This window comes from Larimichthys crocea, chromosome XV, assembly GCF_000972845.2.
Source record: "Larimichthys crocea isolate SSNF chromosome XV, L_crocea_2.0, whole genome shotgun sequence".
NCBI classification, from domain to species: Eukaryota; Metazoa; Chordata; class Actinopteri; family Sciaenidae; genus Larimichthys; species Larimichthys crocea.
In genome coordinates this window covers 19,157,794-19,176,555 of record NC_040025.1, presented here as the reverse complement: position 1 = coordinate 19,176,555, position 18,762 = coordinate 19,157,794, and the positions used below count along the sequence as shown (strand labels likewise).

At 40.8% G+C, this 18,762-nt stretch overlaps 2 protein-coding genes across 3 annotated transcripts in view; one reads left to right on the top strand and one right to left on the bottom strand.

The window, feature by feature from the left end:
* Window positions 1-248: 248 nt before the first annotated feature.
* On the bottom strand, window positions 249-7,568 carry pigt (phosphatidylinositol glycan anchor biosynthesis, class T). The gene is made up of 11 exons (XM_019274661.2): window positions 7,107-7,568; window positions 6,423-6,600; window positions 5,985-6,112; window positions 5,768-5,868; window positions 5,437-5,611; window positions 5,228-5,325; window positions 4,534-4,690; window positions 3,621-3,821; window positions 2,601-2,766; window positions 1,731-1,814; window positions 249-1,618 (listed from the first exon to the last, which is right to left on the bottom strand). The coding sequence occupies exons 1-11, from the start codon at window positions 7,480-7,482 to the stop codon at window positions 1,369-1,371; spliced, it is 1,914 nt and encodes a 637-aa protein (XP_019130206.1). The 5' UTR covers window positions 7,483-7,568; the 3' UTR covers window positions 249-1,368.
* Window positions 7,569-8,200: 632 nt separating this feature from the next.
* The window catches only part of phactr3a (phosphatase and actin regulator 3a), a 30,909-nt gene continuing 20,347 nt past the window's right edge, over window positions 8,201-18,762 (top strand). Inside the window, exon 1 of one of the 2 annotated variants that reach the window (XM_019274665.2) lies at window positions 8,201-8,513. In XM_019274665.2, coding sequence (XP_019130210.1) covers window positions 8,411-8,513 — 103 coding nt within the window. In that variant the 5' untranslated portion in view covers window positions 8,201-8,410. The remainder of the gene's footprint in view (window positions 8,514-18,762) is intronic. The other variant, XM_019274664.2, reaches the window with a different exon arrangement.

Here is an 18,762-nt window from a genome sequence, read left to right as displayed (position 1 = left end):
TATGTGGAATGCTGCTTTTTTCACCCTTTTGTTTTTGTTACACGCTGTTGCCAAACGTGCAGGGGTGAGAATCGCTGACCGGTTAAATACAGAGACGTCTGTGTTTGTTCTCTCTGAGTCTGCCAGAAGTGGGGCCAAGTTTGTTTACACAAAAACGTGGCCACTCAGTGAGAAGCAACACAGCTCGAGCTGGGTTTAGAGCGGTGGATATTCTTTCACAGCTAGTAATCTGAATAAAATGACAAAAATATCTTTATCAGTTTATTGAAAAGGCAATAAAGAACACCCACGCACACACACACACACAGTATCGCTTCACATTCTGCACACTTTTTCCACAGCAAATGACACAGAATGGACTTCTAGGCAGACAAGCGTAAAGGAGGATAGTGTTGCTCTTTTATGGTAGTAATTCATGGCAGAGTAAGGGTCACTTTCATAATGACAGACTTCTATTTGCTATAAGACACTGAAACTGCATTGAACTGTTGAGTGAATGAGTCAATAACCAAACAAACTAAAGGCAATTCATCATGAAGAGACCTGCAGACAGTCACATTTAACATTCAAGCATGCATCCAACAACCAAATCAGTGCAAAATAAAGATCCGGCGAGAGTGATCTTCCTTTTATATAAAACAATAGTTTCAGACAAGTAAGGCTCATGCGCATGTCCATCCTACAAACGTTTTCAAATGATGGTTTTCAGGACTTTTTAGTATTTTTGTGGGTGCAAGTTTTTCTTCTCTTTTCTCATAAATTAGAAAATACGTTAATAATTAATCATGGACTAGTTAACTTAATAGATTTTGATGCTGTGTTAATCTGCAGCTGGACATGGGAAATATTATTTTAAAGTTATTTAAAATCCTGGGAGAGGGAGATGGAAATCTACAAGTCAGGAATGCAGTTTTTGAACAAAGGTGATCAAACCGAACTCTGAGGCTTTATAATGTTGTGAAAGGTCATCATTCTCATATTTGAAGTACCAGAATTTCATCAGGTTTCCTCACAGCAACAAAATGCCACAGAGACATATTTCGATGTATCAGAGTTATGGCTTCAAACATTCACAAAACAAAAACACTCTGATGAAGTAATGACTGCAGCTCACTGCACAGCTTTGGCTCCATCCATTTGTTTAACAATAACAAAGCTCAGACTTTCCATCCAAGTAGACAAATGTGTACATTTTCTTACATTGTCCTTAGCCCGCAGGAAATCACCCTGAAATCAAAACCTTCAAGCCGACCGTTTTCAAAAACATTCATACCAGTGTTTGACTCAGTCCTTCCCTGAATATCACAGCCTACCCAGTGGCTTCACCAAAAAGAAAACTTCCTTTCTAAAAGTAGTGTGTGTCCAGCCTCAGAGAGGCGGCACGCCCCTCATCTTGCGGATGATGTTGGCTATCCGCTTGGCCAATCCTGGGCTGGGCTCTTCTATCTGGAAACTCCGTGTCAGTAGGTTGTAGAGTGAGCCGTAACCCACAGCCACCACGGTGCAGGTCAGGCAGATGACATTATAAGGCATGCTGAAGTCTGGAGTGGGCAGGTTGACCAGCAGGGGCTCTGTGTAGACGCGCACAAAGTAACTGGACTCCTCTTTACAGGGAAAACTGGAGGGAGAAGAGAAATTTGATGGTTTGACTTTCCTGACAAATGTTCTCTATGGCAACACGTGAAAGAGGAGCAACAACAGGCATCAGAAAAAGAAATATCTATACTTACAAGCTGCTGAAAAGTGGGCGTTCCTGAGTGCTGTTTGTATCCATGGCGACAATGCTTGGTACAAGAGAGCTGATTACTGAAGACCTAAAACAGATTTGAATAATTTTCCCATTAGAGCATGACTAATACATGAGTCAGCCTATACTATAGGCTGACACTGGCCTATCACTGTATCCGTATCAGTACACATGCTATCAAAATTAGAATCAATTAGGTTTTCACTTACAAGGAATTTGTCTTGGTGTAATTGGTGCACAATAAAATAAACTATGAACAATGTAAATATATAAATGCACAGTTGTTCAGGAGTTGCATTTTGTCAGGTAATGGGGAATTGTTCAGTGTGCAGAATATTTTGAATGTGCAGGTAACAAAACAAAACAATTATCTGATATGCATCGATATTCTGCTTGGTATGAAATGCAGGAAAAAAATGCTTGTGGTAATATATTGGTGTTACTTCAGAGTTATTTACAATACTGTGGCAAACAGGCCAAAGTAAGAGAGATGAAGCAGGTCTCAGCAATGTCAAATATAAATGGTTGACATACATGTTAAATTATTTCCTAAATAAAAATACTTTACTTAAATATATATTAATAAAAATATTAGTTTAGAAAGAAAGCAGCCTTCTGAGTATCTCTGCATATCGCTGAACAATCCACGTAGAAAAGGTCTGTTTTCATCTTAGCTCAAAATTCAACTGCTATGTCAGCAAATTTTTCCCCTCGAAAATATTGCATTTGCCTCAAAAAACCCACATCAGTCAGATTCTATTCAAAAATCATACACCTAAAACCTTTGAAAGGATATGAAAAGCAACAATGTGTGCATCTTATTTTTCCCAGTTTTAGAAGACTACACACATACCCAACATAGAAGCCATGGTTGGGATCAGGGGTGTATTCAGTCCATTTGAGCAGAGCCCTTTCAAACTGCACTGTGACCTCGGTGACAGAGTTGGGAGGAAGCTGGATCAACATCTCGAGCAGGTGGGGCCTCACGCGGTCCTTAGACGGCTGGTAGTGAATGTAGCCTGGAAGAGGAGGAAAAACATGAGTGACCACTTCTATGCCCTAACTACAGCTTTCATGACAGAAAATATGACTCATGTTCTCCTCCTTCTGGTGAAAAGAAGCAGCTGCATGGAATTACATGAAAAATGTTTGCTGTGGGCAAACATGCACATACAGCATGTTTAAACTCACAAAGCTGGTACAATAATACAATACAATAATTCTGCTTAAATGTGCAAACATAACATTTTTAAGCAAGAAAAAAAAACCTACAAGAATATGAACTATCATGAACAATGAAAACACAGTATTTAAGAAGTTAGTAACTTCATGATTATCCTTTCCTAAAAATGTGATCATGTATTTTCACAGGTACACAGCACCTCCACAACAGCTACACTTTCCACAACGTTTTTAATGCGCCCACTGGAATGATTCCCTGCCATTGTCTTTAAAGCACCATAATTAAAATGACTGCAAGATAATGCAGAAATATGCACGTCTGTTAGCTGATCAGGAGAACGCAAACTAACTTAGTGTAAGAAAATAGTTCTAACAACATTTGTCTGAAGTGAGAGTCATTTTGTTTCTATAATTCTGCTGTACATGTGCAGGTAGTGTCTCAAACACACGACTACCTAAAGTAATTAACACAACTCGCTACAGTTACACAGAAATGTCATGCTGTCTCATTTCAAGAATAATATTTGTATGAGGCTGACCTGACTTCCATAACCTTAAGAAATTAACCAGCTCTGAGTGGCTTTAATTCAGACAAATGTTCAGCATCTGGTAACTATTTAATGTAGTTGTGAATTTTGTGTGCTCACACAGACACACACACATCCTTTTTTTGTTTTCTAAAGTGACTCACTGGGCTTGTTGTCCTTTCCCTTGCTGGTGACGGTGAGGGTGTGGATGTAGAGACGAAGATACCAAGGCACAGAGTCTAGCAGCAGCACGGGAAAAGACCTGTAGGGGTGGTTGTTGTACATCAGCGTGTGAATCTCTCCCGTCTGCAGCCCGTAACCAGCCACATAACGCTCAGCGTGGAGCAGAGGACGCAGCATGTCACCTGCAGGCGGGTGAATATGAGACAAGGAGGTTGACCAGGTGGGAAACAATGAATCAGAGACAAGAAATATGACAACAAAACACTGCTAGTTTAAAACATATAAAGTAGTGGAGTTGGAGAATATGACTGTAGTGTATAATTGTACTTTGGTTGCAAATCAGGACTAAAGTCTGTTTCTTTTTGTGATTTTGTTAAAAACATTTGTTACTAAACAAGCTTCTCTCTAATGCTTGACAAATTACCAGGAACAGGAACAAATTGGAACTATGCTGCTTTGGTACAAAACACAATAATCTTTAATTTAAAAAAAGTGTTTTAATATGTGTTTTTTGCTTGAAAAACTGTTCCCTAAAAAAAACAAACACATGTTGCAATCTGAAAGTGACTTCAGATGCTGCTTCCTGAGAAATAAAACAAAGAACAAGTTGGAGAGGAACAGATTGCAGATGAATTAGCCAAAAAAGAAAAAAAAAAATTGAATATCATTATTGAATAATGTCAAAGGGCAGTTAAATTATGATTAAAAAGGCAAACACATAGACGAGAACAGATGAACAGTAGTTACAAGATGGAACCAAGAGAAATATTACAAACAGATGCAGCCGATACATTTGTTCTTTGTTCCTTCTTGTTGCATTGAATAATCAGGACTGCTGTATGTGCAGCTTCTTACACACCGCGGTGTGTGTCCTGCGCTGCTGTTCTCACTCACCCTCACTGGATTTCCAGCGGATCAGCAGGTTGAGGGAGCGCACAGTGCCAAAGGTGATTTGTTGGGTCAGATCGTAGACAGAGAAGGTTCGTCTGTCCCCCAGCACGACTGCCTGGCTCAGCAAAGGAGTGGCAGGGCTCACCTCAAACTGGTCTCCCTGCAAAATGACATCTGACTTCTAAGCAAAAACGGTTCCATCTCTAAGAAACACATCTTCATTTCTTGGTTCTACATGAATATCTGCTACATCTGTATTAAATAATCTAAATAATAATTAAATAATCTAAAAATAATTAAATAATGCCCTGTGAAGTTTTCCTGTAAACATTACAGTCAAAACACATTGTATCCATGAGCTCTAACAAATGTGTGGAATGCATTTCTTTCCTCAAACAACACTTACAAAGACAGTTTAAAACCTTTACGTCCATGTTTACTTGCAGTCTTCTTCTTCATTGCCTGTGCTGGCGCATTGCAGCATACCTCGTGCTTGTACATGAGAGCAACAAAATAGAAAGCTGCTCATAAATAAACAGCTCCAGAGCAGCGCTACTGGAGGTCAAAAACTCCACAAGGGACCTTTAAATATCTCCACCTTGATGCTACCTTGACAGTCAAAACTAATCCTCCGTTACTTTCTGTGGAGTTTGCACGAATTCTTCAAAGTGGACATCGTATCATGTTGGAATCAAACCTGAGGGTTGTCTGTGACGTCGATGTAGATTTTACTGGAGGAGGCCAGTGGACAAGCTTCTGTCAGTGTCCGAGAGAACATCTTAAACAGAGACCACTCTGAAGAGAACAAACAGCTGAAGTTAACTAAAGACAGGGAGATTTTTTTCTACTACAACAAACCTCAGGAACTGTACACATGAATGCAGGCAGAACATGCTTATTTCTCACCTCGTTTGCCCTGTGCAGAGGTGTGCAGGTCAAACACCACATTCAGCGTCTGTCTCAGCTCCCAGGATGTGGTTTTGCACTCCCAGTCCTGACACACGGGCCTAATGTGCACTGCCTGGGAGTGAAAACTGCTGTGGAAGAGTTTCTCTGACTTCAACAGGACAGCGAGACCAGCCTGCGAGAGGAGGAAACTGAGCTTTAAAATATGATCATGAGAATTTCCGCTTCGTATGAGCTGTTTTGAGACATAAGATCAAGGATGTCAGTACATGAACCATACAAGAAGCTCTGCTTTATTTTTCAGAAAGACGTGAATAAAAGAGACACTCACCTTGGATCCACAGGGCAAGAGTTTCTTCCAAGGTGTCAAATTCTCAGTGCAAACAATCTCTCGTGGGAGGGTGGCATAGCGAAGGAATCGGTGGTCCGTCACTTCAAGTTCAATACAACAAACAAAATCAGTCTAATGCAATCCACCTTGGACAGAATTTATACAAGCTCATCAGTACAGAGCTTTACATAATGCAAAGGAAGGAGCTTCTCTGTACCGTTGCCTATACCCAGCGGTTTGAAGGACGCACTGGGCTGAACTGTGTTGGTGGAGTCAATGAAGTTCAGGGAAGCACAGAAGATACCCGACAAAACATTTGTCAGCTCCTTCCACGTGCCATCAACGCTGCAATGAAGTATGAAATATCTTTAAATATATCTTTGAATTTTTTCAAAATTAAAATTAAAGTTGTCGTTTTATTTTATTCATGTTGAATATCGATTATAAATATAGTCCTTCATCTTCACTACATGCTTTGGTAACTGCAGTTTGTTATCGTTTCACCGACTGATTCATGCAAACAGAACAGTGAACTAACAATTCCTAGTTAATGATGATTCGAGGGGAAACAGTGCTTGCTTTAAAACTTTTTCTACAAATGCATATCGTTGATTTCACCTCTGATGGTTTGTAGCCACCAGAGGGCTGTACTCACTCTGTCACAGAGTCCTGGAACCAGACCCAGAGTTCAGCCCCGGGTGGGGATGGTTGATAGGGCTGTCCCCACCGCATGGTCCTCCAGTAGCCCTGCGTGAAGGAGATGTGCAGCTCTCGCACCGAGAACTTGGAGATGACCTGGCCCAGAGACTTGGGAAACAGTCGATAGTGGGACACTAAGGAAATAAATAAAAGGGTGAGCAAAAATCATCATGGGATGATGTGGTTATGAGTTAACGACAGGAAAAACTGTATATATATGAAATTTATGGGATGAGTAATAAGACTGGTTATTGTTCTTTCACAGTGTAGCAGTGTTAGACTAGTGAAAGGCCTCAGTCCTCAATGAATGAATGAACAGTACTTCTGTTTCTTCCCTTAAACGTTGCTAATATGTTGAGATTGATTTAATACAATCATCAAAAACTGTGTGACTAATTGATACAGGAACAAACAGACTTTTAGTGCATTTGAATGTCAGCGAGAAGAGAAAATAAACAAAGCCCCATTCATATCTGAAAAACAGAAAACTGAACTAAAACATGCAGCATGAGACCCTCACTGTTTCCATGCATCACCGCCATCATTCAGGGGGTGCACTCTGCTGCCACATGCAAACATCAGTCTATATTTCTGATTAAATATTGATCACATGTTTACTGACCGCTAACAGCTGGCTCACCTTTGTTTCCCTTCATGAAATCAGTCTCCCACACGGTGCGAAACTGGAAGCTGGCATAAATATCTCCCGAGTGCAGAGGTCTGATCACCAGCTCCTCCTGAAAATCGTCTCTGGGCCGCGGTACCGACGCGGGCAGCGAGCTCTCCCCGGCAGTGGTGTCCTGTCTGTCGGCTGCAGCTTCAGCCTCGGTCGCTTCCCATCGCCCCTCTCCGACAGCTTGCTCCGCTGTTTCGGTGGCTGTTTGCGGACTGTTGACCGCGTTGTTATCACGTTGGCCGCCATTTGATGTCGTTGCTTGACTGTCTGTGATGATAAACACCGACAAACAACAAATAATGAGCAACACAGCCGAGCGGCTGCACCTGTGAGCTGCCATCTTTGTCTTCCGGCGGTGCTTCACTTCCGCGTTGACGCGTCATACGCGCAACCAGCCAATGGGCTGCTTCCATATAGACGCCTGTGGCACTGATGTGAAGCTTTGTTTTTAGCAGAATATTCGTTTTTCTGCTGTTTTTACGAGTAAATGCTAAATGCTAAAACATTAAATAGTTTATTTTACAAATAGCATTTCAGTACATTTAAGAAGTATTTTTAATGTGGAAGCGGTCTTGCTTTTCATTTCAATTGTTTAGATTTCAGATTTGTGCATTCTTCATAAATAAATTGTGCTTTGTGGAGACAAATATAAATATACCTCATCAATACAGCTTCTGTTTCTGTATATATCGAAGAACACATCATCAGTTTACTAATTAACCAATTACATGCAATGTCATGAAAAATGGATTAATTCAGTCTATTACAGTGCACGCTCGAGTTCATCTGGCATTTCTTATAGCGTCACCTGCGCTGCTTAAACCAATGATGAATCTTATAGACCCTAAATAAACGATTTAAATGTGGGGGTGCATATAAAAGGACACCATAGGCCTAAAAGCATAAAACATATAAATGTCCAGGATAAGCATGCATCAGTGTGTGCAGCATGGTAGACGCTGTGTAGAATATTTGGTCGTGTTGCTGGACAGGGACGGGCATCATCGGGGGCATATCACCCCTCCCACTTCCACACATCATCGCGCGCACAGCCCAGACACACACACACACACACACACACACACACACACACACAAACACACACACACACAGAATTTCTGCTCAGCCATGGCTCCCTGGTAGATGCTCAAAGCGGCTGTTGTCAGAGCGAATTAAATCTGCACTCGCTCGCTGCTTTTCCTCCTGACCTTGCCTGCCTCTGGTTGGGTTTTTAAATATTTTATTCAGGATTCCGGTGCTGTCTCCCCATGGCTACATCGGATGGACTAGACGGCTGTCTGCAACGAGGCAGATCTCAAAGTGACCCGAACATACTCACCGAACCGGGCATCGATTTGGAACACGGCACAGGTAAGATAGACGCGTCATTGTCTGGATATTTATTTGCCATGTAGACAAATTAGACATATGTTTTTTTTTTGTTTTTTTTTGGAGATGCAGCGGTTTCCAAAAGACATCCTCGCATGCCCAGTGGGATATCAGAAAAACCAAGGGATAATTAGCGCATATGCTTCCAACCTTGGACGTAAAAATACACTACTGTTGCAACGAATCGTGGAGCTGCAAATTGAAAATGAATGTGCCATATCAGCGTCTATGAATGGCTGCATGCCCCTTCAAGATTTGCGCGTTAGACAGACGCCTGTAGCCCAATGTGCTGTTATGGCTGCAAGTAGTATTTAGGAAAACAGCGTGTAGGCCATTTAATATAACATTAACGCGTGCAACATTTACAGTGCATTGCCATCTGCATGATGCCAACCTCCCTATTCGGCACATATATTTATCATTACAAAATCCGCATGCATGTGTTAGACACCGGGCTGCCTGAACGTATTTGTTGTCTTATCTAAGCCACCATTAAAGCCCCGTTATTCAGGAGCCACATGGGTTTTTTTTGCGTTAGGTTTTTCGTGTGTTGCATCTTAAAAAGGCACATGGACATCTTTTAATATAAACCCTACAGGTCTGACCCTGCGTATTGACAGCTCTGTCATTCCTCCCCCAATACCACTCATTCCCTCTTCCTCATACTGAACTGATCACTCTTGTGATCAATGGTCGGCCGTCCACGTGATGCAGGCTATAGTTGGAAATATCCTCAATCCAGCAGAGCCATGCACTCACAAGAGATCGATCGACCAATTCATGGATGCTGCAGGTGCGCTGTCCAACATGGTGCCCTTATTTATCTGTGTGGTCTGTTAGTCCTCCCCCCTCTGCATATGGAATAATGAATTGATCTTTTATTAATAAGAGAACACGAGGGAGCAGTCATGTTCAGCACTTCTCTCATGAACTCCTACAAATAGACTTCAGTGGCTCATCTGTGTGTGTGTGTGTCTTAGCCGTAATATATATAATATATGTTTATTGCAAAAACATGGTTTTGGTTTTTATGTAAGTGATGCTATTTATGGGCATATTGTGTGGGCTTGGAAAGAGTCATTGCTTACTCCCACACATAGTGAGTTTTTACGCACATGAAGAATGCTTGACTGAATGATTCAGAAAAAGGAAGAAGAAAAAAAAAAGAGTCATTCACCTTTCAACTGTTCGCTAATGAGGCCCCATGTTTTTTCACATCTTTGAAATCACACCTGTCTGCACTCATCATCTGCCCCATAGCGCATCTTTAATGGACTCTTGCTGAATTCAACCCTCCTATGGATGATTTCATTCACACATAGGTGGATGTGATAATGTCACACTGGGTCTTTTTGACACACCTGAATAAACAACACAGCAGCTTGGCAGCTTAACCACACCAGCGATGAGAGCTAAAGCTATTAGGGAGCACTGAATATCAGCCTCTTACCGCTGGAATATGCACAACTGCATTATTGTCTCAGACGTGAATGTACTGTACTATGCAAATGGGAGAGACAGTAAATACAGTTGTCAGTTGTGCAAGGACGATGTCAGTGTCTGGTGACCCAAAGTACACAACATCACATCGCCCACTTCCTCTCTGTGTGGATCATCACTGCGCTAGCGTCTGGGACACCAGTCTTTGCCAAAGGATTACTTTGGCGGACACTGCCTTTTTCCTCCAGCACAGTGGCCCTTGCAGCTGCAGAGGCTGACACTGTATTCATCCACTTACTCAACACTGTGGGGAAGAGTCAATAGAGACGGCAGTTACAGCTGACCATCACAGAGAATCAGAGCTATGTTTTCTCTTGAATGAAGGTGCAGTAACCATACAGCAGAGAAGAGCAAGTCAGTGTAGGACACAACTGTTTAGGTTTGACTCTGTTTTCTCTGGTTTTATTTATCCTGAGAGCTGAATGGACACATGCTCCGTCAGCTACTGATTTACAACTACATTTAAGTTATTTAGGTACGTGAGTCCAGTAACGGGAGCAGCAGTATTAAAACTTGTTTAGTGAGTTTGTTCAGACAAAGACCCTTTAGATTCTCCTGCTAATAAAATGTCGCTTTCACTAAAACTTCCACTTAGTCATTGCAGAATGTCGACCAAGGTAATGGTGTGGAGAGGACACCTTGACGCTTTGCGGACAGGGAGCGTGTCCAAGCAGGGCTGTCCCTGTGGCTTCATTCCATAAAGTAATTCCTATGTCCTATAGAAATATGTGCACAGCTAGAGAAGCACTGGTGAGGAAGATTTAGACAGGAGATTTAGAAGGAGTTATATCAGACACATGCCAGGAAAGAGTAGAATGACAACATCAGTGATCATACAAGGTATAAAAACACAAATACAGTGCAGATGTGGCTGCAACTAATGATTATTTTCATCATCAGTTGGCCTGTTTAAGTTTTAAGTTTTTTTTGAATAAACAATTAATATTTTAATCTATAAAATGTCATAAAGAGTACATTTTCCAGAGTCCAAAGCAGATGTCTTCAGATTGCTTGTTAAGTCAGACCCCCCAAATATTAAATTTACAATGATATAAAACTGAGAAAAGCAGCACATCCTTCTCCTTGGCAGTCGGATTGGCATTTTTTCTTACTATAACAAAATAAAGAAATAAGTGAAACTTTTGTTTATCAATAGTTTCAGCTGTACTGTGGCTGCAAATGACCAACTATTCCACTCGACTCAACAAAATGGTGTAATTGTTCATGGAGAAAATCTCTTTGCACTTGCCCTCCCCTCTCGGGGAGTTAGACAGCAGTGTAAATGAGCTCCCAGGAATTCGTCATTCTTGCTCAAGGCAACTTCAACATGGTGGATCTTCACTTACATGGCGGCTTAAACCCGTGAATGGCTGGTTCCAATTTGTTCAGTTATAGAACAGTGTATGTTACCACCAGTGTCCACTGATCAGGATTTTTTTTTAGGTCTCATCCTCCTCTGAGCCTCACTGATACCTGGATAATCCTCTCAGACCTGACATAAGAAGAATCTCTGAGGATTGCAGGTATAAGTGGACCCCCCCTTAATGAGCAAGGACACATATCAAACCCTGTGAAAGCTGATACTGAGCTGTGACGATGACTCACCCCAAACCAGAGCAATGTCTTGTACATAATACCTCCCTTATGCTCGGGCCTTGATGAGTAAATATGAGAAATTCTGAGTCAGCAGGACTTATATAATGTGCTCCCCATTTAACTTCTTTGTTAAAGTCTTTGTTAAAAACATATTAGGGCATACATGTTTAAGCCTACATAGCCAACATTAATACAATCTATCTATCATCTGTGGATCTGCTAGTAATTCACATTTTTGCTCAAAGACACTTCAGAGAACACTTTTGTAAACTGCGGATAGTTATCTTACAGAATCGAGAGTGGTATCAGTTCTCTCGTATAATCGGCAAGAAAGCTAATGAGCATATTTCCTCCAAAATAGACAAATGATGTTATATTACATAGTGACATTTGACTTGAGGTACATTTCAAGATGATGCCAGTTTTTCTGAATGATTTTCAACATCACAGTGTAGAGACAGGGTGTGAACTTGTTGTATTCAGCTGTAGATAAACAGCGAGAGCAAAGTCACTGAGAAGTGAGAAGTTTTGCAGTCTATAAAAAAGTGACAACAAGTGAGAATAAGACACTAGAAAAATAATTCCTCTATCACAGTTCAAGTCTGTAAATATCTCATTCCAACCTCATGCTGTTTTTTTACTCAGCATTACGAAGCAAAAATACACCTCAACACGCCTTAATATTGTAAACCAAAGAATGCAAAGTAGTTGCCAATAACTGTTTTATTCTTGTTAGTGTAAGGGGAGATTCAAAAATATGTTTGAATAATATTTCTTCCTGTGTTTCCTTGGAAAGTATTTCTCATCAAAGTAAGCAAATTGAGATGGACCTGAAATTTGATGATTATTGTCAGGTAAATACTGATTTTAGTATTTCGATCTTTTTCAAAGTAACAACAGAAAATTGATTGGCAACGATTTTGATAATCAATTATTGAAATAATTTTTTCAAACAAAAATGCCCCAAATATACTGGTTCAAGCTTCTTATATACCAGAATGTGCTGCTTTTCTGTTTTATATCACGAATAACTGAATATCTGTGGGTTCTAGAGTGTTGGATGTACAAAAAAAGATATGACAACATAATTTTGGACTTATTGGGTGCAGTAATTCTTACAATGGATTTTGGGGCTTCCTGTATGTGCTTACTGGCCATATCCCAATGTGATGCACCATTGATTACACAGAAAAGTCTGTAGCTAGATTCGGTCCCTAGAAGAACCACCTGCATCTACATCAAGCCCAGCCTAATTAAGTCTTTACTTCCTATTTCTAGTAGCAGAGCTGTAATTCATGCCAGAGTCACGACTCATTCGTCATGGTTAGCCTTAAGGGACTCTGAGTCAGTCAAGGCCACCTGTTAGTAGTAACCACTGGAGAGAGCGATTCATTCCTCTCCTCCATGATGCACAGAGGTCCCCACAGAGGCCAAGGAGAAACACAACCATCTAAAGCCTGAGAGTAGCTTCCTGGTTGACTAACAAAATATCTTCTCTTACCATCATGAAAAGTTGTTTATTATTAATAGATATGGTTGAGATTGTGGGAAGCAAATTTTCCAAAAAGCAGAATTTAGGATAGTGATACATATCAGTCAGTCCATGACTCATCCAGTCATTTTATAGTTTACTGTACTCTGTGGGTGATATGAATAAAGTGTCCTGTAACATTATCAATTTATAGTTTAGAGACGGGTGACGCATTAAAGGAAATTCTGAATAAATGAGTCAAAAACAGTCACATCTGCTGTGGCCTTCACAGTCACCGGATCTCAATCCAACTTAACACCTGCTATATAGGTGGTTTTAAGGGCGATGAGTTGAATGCTGTATATACCTCCAGCTGAGTTGGAGGATCCCTGCCAAGAATCCCTTTAATTTGTCACCCATGTGATTATTTATATTTCTAAACTAATGGAAATTCAGTTGGCAAAATTATAGAGGTAAAAATAACACAAAAGCACTGAAAGACAAAATATAAAATTATAGGGATAAGCATTAGTTAAATGGAGAAACTGAATCAATGAAGTATACACTCAGTCATATATTGAACATATCACACAGCAATAATGCCCCCAAAACATCAATATAATAACATGATAGTAAGTATGAAGCTTTAACAATAACTATCACATCTTCAACCGTCAAAAGAAGCGGCAAATGTCTTGTTTTGTCCAACCAACAGTCCAAAAAAGACAGATACTCAATTTGTAATAATATAAATTAGAAAAGCAAACAATCTGTAAGTTTGAGAAACTGCAAATGTTTGACATTCCTGCTTTGTGTTAGTCTTATTCATTCCCTTCTCCTCTCTGTCTGTGACATAACTGTCCTGTCACATTGTGGGTCCACGACCACTGAGTAGTGAATGAGAGGATAAGCTGCATCTGGACGTCTTGTTGAGCTTTGATCTCTGTGGACGCCTTCAGTGTCTTTCAGCTGCCCGTGGGAATGGAGCGGAGAAATGACGACAACAACAAAAACCCTGCATTATGCCTGTTCCCTGTGGACGTGGGAGCAGATTAGGCATTTGACAGTATTTGAACCTTGTGTTGCTGCGGCTGTTGTCTGCATGCGTACACCTGCGTGTCTGCAAGATTTTTGGCGTGTGCGTCCATGTGTGCACTGATCTGGCAGGTCTGTGCAGACTTGTGCAATGAAAAGGATCACAGTCGAAATATGCTAAAATGAGACAGTCAGGCAGTTGAAAAGACAGCCCTTGGAGAACAGAAAATGAAGACCCAAGCAGCCCTGAACACCTGTCAGAGACCCCAGTGTAAAGGCAGAATGTAATGGAGCTATTTAGCCTTTAAAGGCTGAGGTTAAATGGAGTTCAGAAAGTTGCATGTTCTATGCTGTGAAGGTTGAAGAGCTAAGAGAGGAAACTCCTCCGGGTATCGAGCCTGTAGAGCAGTGGAGAGATTTTTTTTTGGAGGAAAAGAGAAGAAAAGGGGCTGGAGAAAAAAAGGACAGAGGACTGAATTAGTGAGGCAGAGAGGAGACGGAGGAGAGGAAAGCAGTGCAAGGAGAGACAGAGAAGAGGAGGAGGAGGAGGAGGAGGAGGCAGTCTTCATTGAAAGAAAGCCAAGAAGTTGTCCTTATTGCTAACTGGCCACAGTGAGATGATGGATGGTCTATAAGAGACCATTAACAAAGAGGTAGTGGCTGTGTGGGTCTGATTTGGGAAGCTCCATTACCAGGCCAGTTTTTCCATGGATCCCATATAGACCTTTAAGTCATATAGTTAAACCAAGAATACTAAATTCCTGATTTGACCTTTTTGCTTAGGTATTTACTCTCCTGGCTGATTGGCTAATTGTACAGCCACACCTTAGGGTTTGTCTTTCTACTCTATCATGATTTTTATGGATTGATTTCTTTCATCCAGGCAAGTACCCACAAACCAAAATGTCAAAACAAAAGACGCTAAACTACTTGATTTAATTGAATAATTATTTTTAGCACTGGTGTCTTGTATTGAACAGGTTATTTCTTTACTGAAGGGCTGTGTTTAAAGTAGAAAATGGGTTACCATGAATGGGAGACACATAAAGTGGCTTGGAGCGAGTCACAGTAAGCAAGACAACCAAAAGTGTTGTTATTTGACGACATTGGAATGAGACTTAACAACCTAATCTCTCTTTCTGCAGAATGTCTTCATGTTGGATTATTTCCTCTTTTTTCCACATTTACACCCCCTGAAAACTGGTTAAACCTACAATAAATGATTGTTTTGGCCACTTGGGGGCAGCTGAAATGAGTTGTGACCCAACACTGACATATTATCTCCTTATGAAACCGATACTGCAAACTTGTTAGCAAACAGTTGCCTACATCCAACGGATACAATTCAACATTAGTGGTCAGTCAGAGTGGCATTTCTGTCCACTCAAATATCGTTCGAGGCTACTCTTCTTTCATTCAGTTCATTGGTTCATTGTTAAAGTTCCAAAGTGTAGTATTTAGAGGCACGCAGCAGTGAAGTTGTGCTACATTAGAACCAACTGAAAACCACTCGACTCATCCTACCCTTCCAAGTGTGTAGGAGAAATTATGGGTAATTACAGTAGAATCATGCACACTGGATCTGGCAAAGAAATATTGATTATAACTGCTTTAATTAAGGCTGTCCTCTTGTTTCCACAGCTTCCAGTCAGTATGTTTGTAACATCCACAGCAGCACTCAGTGTCTCTCCCTCTCTCTTTCTTTCTCTCTCTCTCTCACCGTCACAAACAGAGACAATCATAAATCGATGTATTGTTTCCTCTCACCTGTTTGTAGCCACAGTGTCCCTCTCTCGTAACAAACCTGCCAGATTTAGTCAGAGATAGATGAAGAGGGCAGAGGGGAGTCCTGGGTTTATCACAGATAAACGCTCCTGTCTGGGACAGAGAAACGTAGGGAACAGGAAGGAAGGAAGCATAGATGAAAGCTGGAGTGAGAGAAAAAAAAAAGCCCATGTACCTAAGGCAGAGGAGGCATGATGAGGCAGATTGACAGTCTTTAAACCACCACAGAGAGTTGAGAGAAAGTGGTATGAATGGAGTGATTGTTTGATAGGCACTTACACTACAGTGTTATTGAACATCTCCGCCAGGGCCTCTCAGGAGATGGTAAATTAAATACAAAGCCAGATCAGATAACTGTACTAGAAGGCATACCATCACAGGAAGGAAATGAATCGAAGCTTTTCATAGTGTTGTTGGACTGATTGTGTGTAAGCGAAAATATCTTGGAGGAAAGTGGGTGGAAGGTTCTTTGGCTGTGTTAAAAATCACTCCATTTGTATTTTAATTATTGTTTTATAGGGAAAAGTGCATAATATCGACCAATGCCAAATAAGGTAGTAAAGGTAGTACACACGCTATCACTTTTACTATGTCTGAAATCATTTACTATCACACATCTACTATCCGTTACTCACGACACAGTGAATTCTGCTGCATGTAGAGGACTACATAGTTTGTCAGAGAAAAACAATATTTCAGATCAGTTTCAAATACTACTATGGTCAGCTTTCTTTCATCTGGCAGCCGTCTAAATGTACCTCTTTCCTGCTGTCTGCACAATGCATGATGGTAGATACATCTTTAAACATACTACTTATGTATTATGTTGCATTGAGAAAACACTATATTCATCTTTTGAGACTAAAGAAATGCCCGTCAGTATTTCCCAGAGATGATGATTTTTAAATAACTTGTTTTGTCCAAAACCCAGAAAGAGAAAATCAGCAGTAGTAGTAGATTTAGGATTACAGTTTATGACATATGGATGATAATAACTGTAGTTGTGGTGTAGATGAATAATGTATCAGTAAAGTAACCGAAATTTGAGCAACAGCTATTTTGATTGATCGATTATTTGTCATTTGCAACAAAGCTAAACTGGCTTCACCAGTGTTAGACTAGCTGCTGTTCTCTGTTTTATTATGATTATTGTAGACTGAGTTGAGTTTTGAACTGTTGGTCTGACAAAGTAAGAGTTTGGTAACTTGGGCTCAGGGAATTGAAATATTTTTTACTTTGTTCCACTATTTTTGACTGATTCATAGAGGAAATGAATCAATAATAATATTAGTTTTTAGTTAAAGCTCTATTGTGGTGAACACACTATCTATAGTGGATGAGGCTCTCCAGTTCTGGTTGTGTTATAGTAGTGAGCTTCAGCACCATGGACAGTAACAGACTTTGCATCACAGCAGGCTGAGCTGAGCAGAGCCGTGGCCTGTGTGCTGATGAATTTGTCCTGGATCACCGATACTACGGCTCAACCAGTGCTTTTTTCCCTCTCTTTTGCACCAATGACACATTAATGAGGAAAGCATACCGTGCAAATCTAGGCACAAATTCCATTTAATTTAATCATCCCATACATCCATGTAATCCAAAAGCCCCAATCCAATCCCATTAAAACTGCTGTGGCCAAGCCTGTAATACAGACTCTGTGGTCATTATTGATGAGTGAGTGGCTTCTAGCAGCTTCTTCATCAACACTGATTCATCATATGGTCCAAACCTGTTCGACAACCAGATAATGTCTTTTTCACCACGGCAGCATCCCTCTGGCACTGAGCGACTGCAAGCAAGCTTGTGTGGTCACACAATTCACACAAATGTGTTTGTGTAAGTGGGCAAAATCTTTTGTAGACAGTTTTTCTGTCTTCCATCAGTCTCAGACAGCTCACAACGGATATCACTGAGGAGTAGGAGTGACTTATTTTCGCTCTACTCAGACCAAAACAATTTAGGAGTGACCTATTTTCGCTCTAGTCCGACCAAAACAATTTACAAAATGGCAACATTTTGTTCTCTTCACATCAAGTCAGACAAACGTCACAGAATCTAGCTCGTCATATTAATCTGGATCTACTTGTTGGTGTTTTTGATTGAGCTTTTTACTTAATGTTACTTTATGAAATCCAGCCTAAAGTCAAGCAGGAATCTTTAAATTTCTAACTACTACGAGTATCATTTTAACACACATCCCATTTTCTACCTCTGGTGTGAATAGATTCAGCAGGCAGCATTTGTTTGACCCCGTGTCCTCAATATGTCTTCCATGATATGCATGAAACGGCTATTGACATGGTGATTACATGGTTATAATGACAAATACGACCATGCATGAAACGTCTGGCCTTTTTAAGCACTGACACGTGTCTGTACTGTCTTGCGTCACAAAAGGAGCCACTGTTCATCCTGACCCAGGCGTGATATATCTGAGGTCCAACACATGCGATAAAAAAAGCTTTTCGGATAGTAACATGGTGAAAAATGTCATGCTATTTTTACTCTTTTGTGTTTCCCCTGAGGAGTAGCAGCTTTGCACACACTACTGTACACTATGGCTCCCTGTTCTAGTTCCAGCTGCTGCTCGTGCAGTTACATCAAGTTGTTTTTAATAGGCTCAAACCGTCCCACGATCGCATTGCTGTACACTTGAGGGAATCCAAATGTTAGCTCCATCCTTGCAGAGGGAACCTGTTTGGAGATTACAGTGCTAATAGTGATGGTTTGTGCTGTTCCTCTGTGCAGCTCCCATTGTCTTTTCCTGCCTGGAGACCATGATGTGCTTTCCTCCCTGCAGAGCGATGGGAGCCCAATGGAACTGAGCAGTCGGCTTCTGTATCA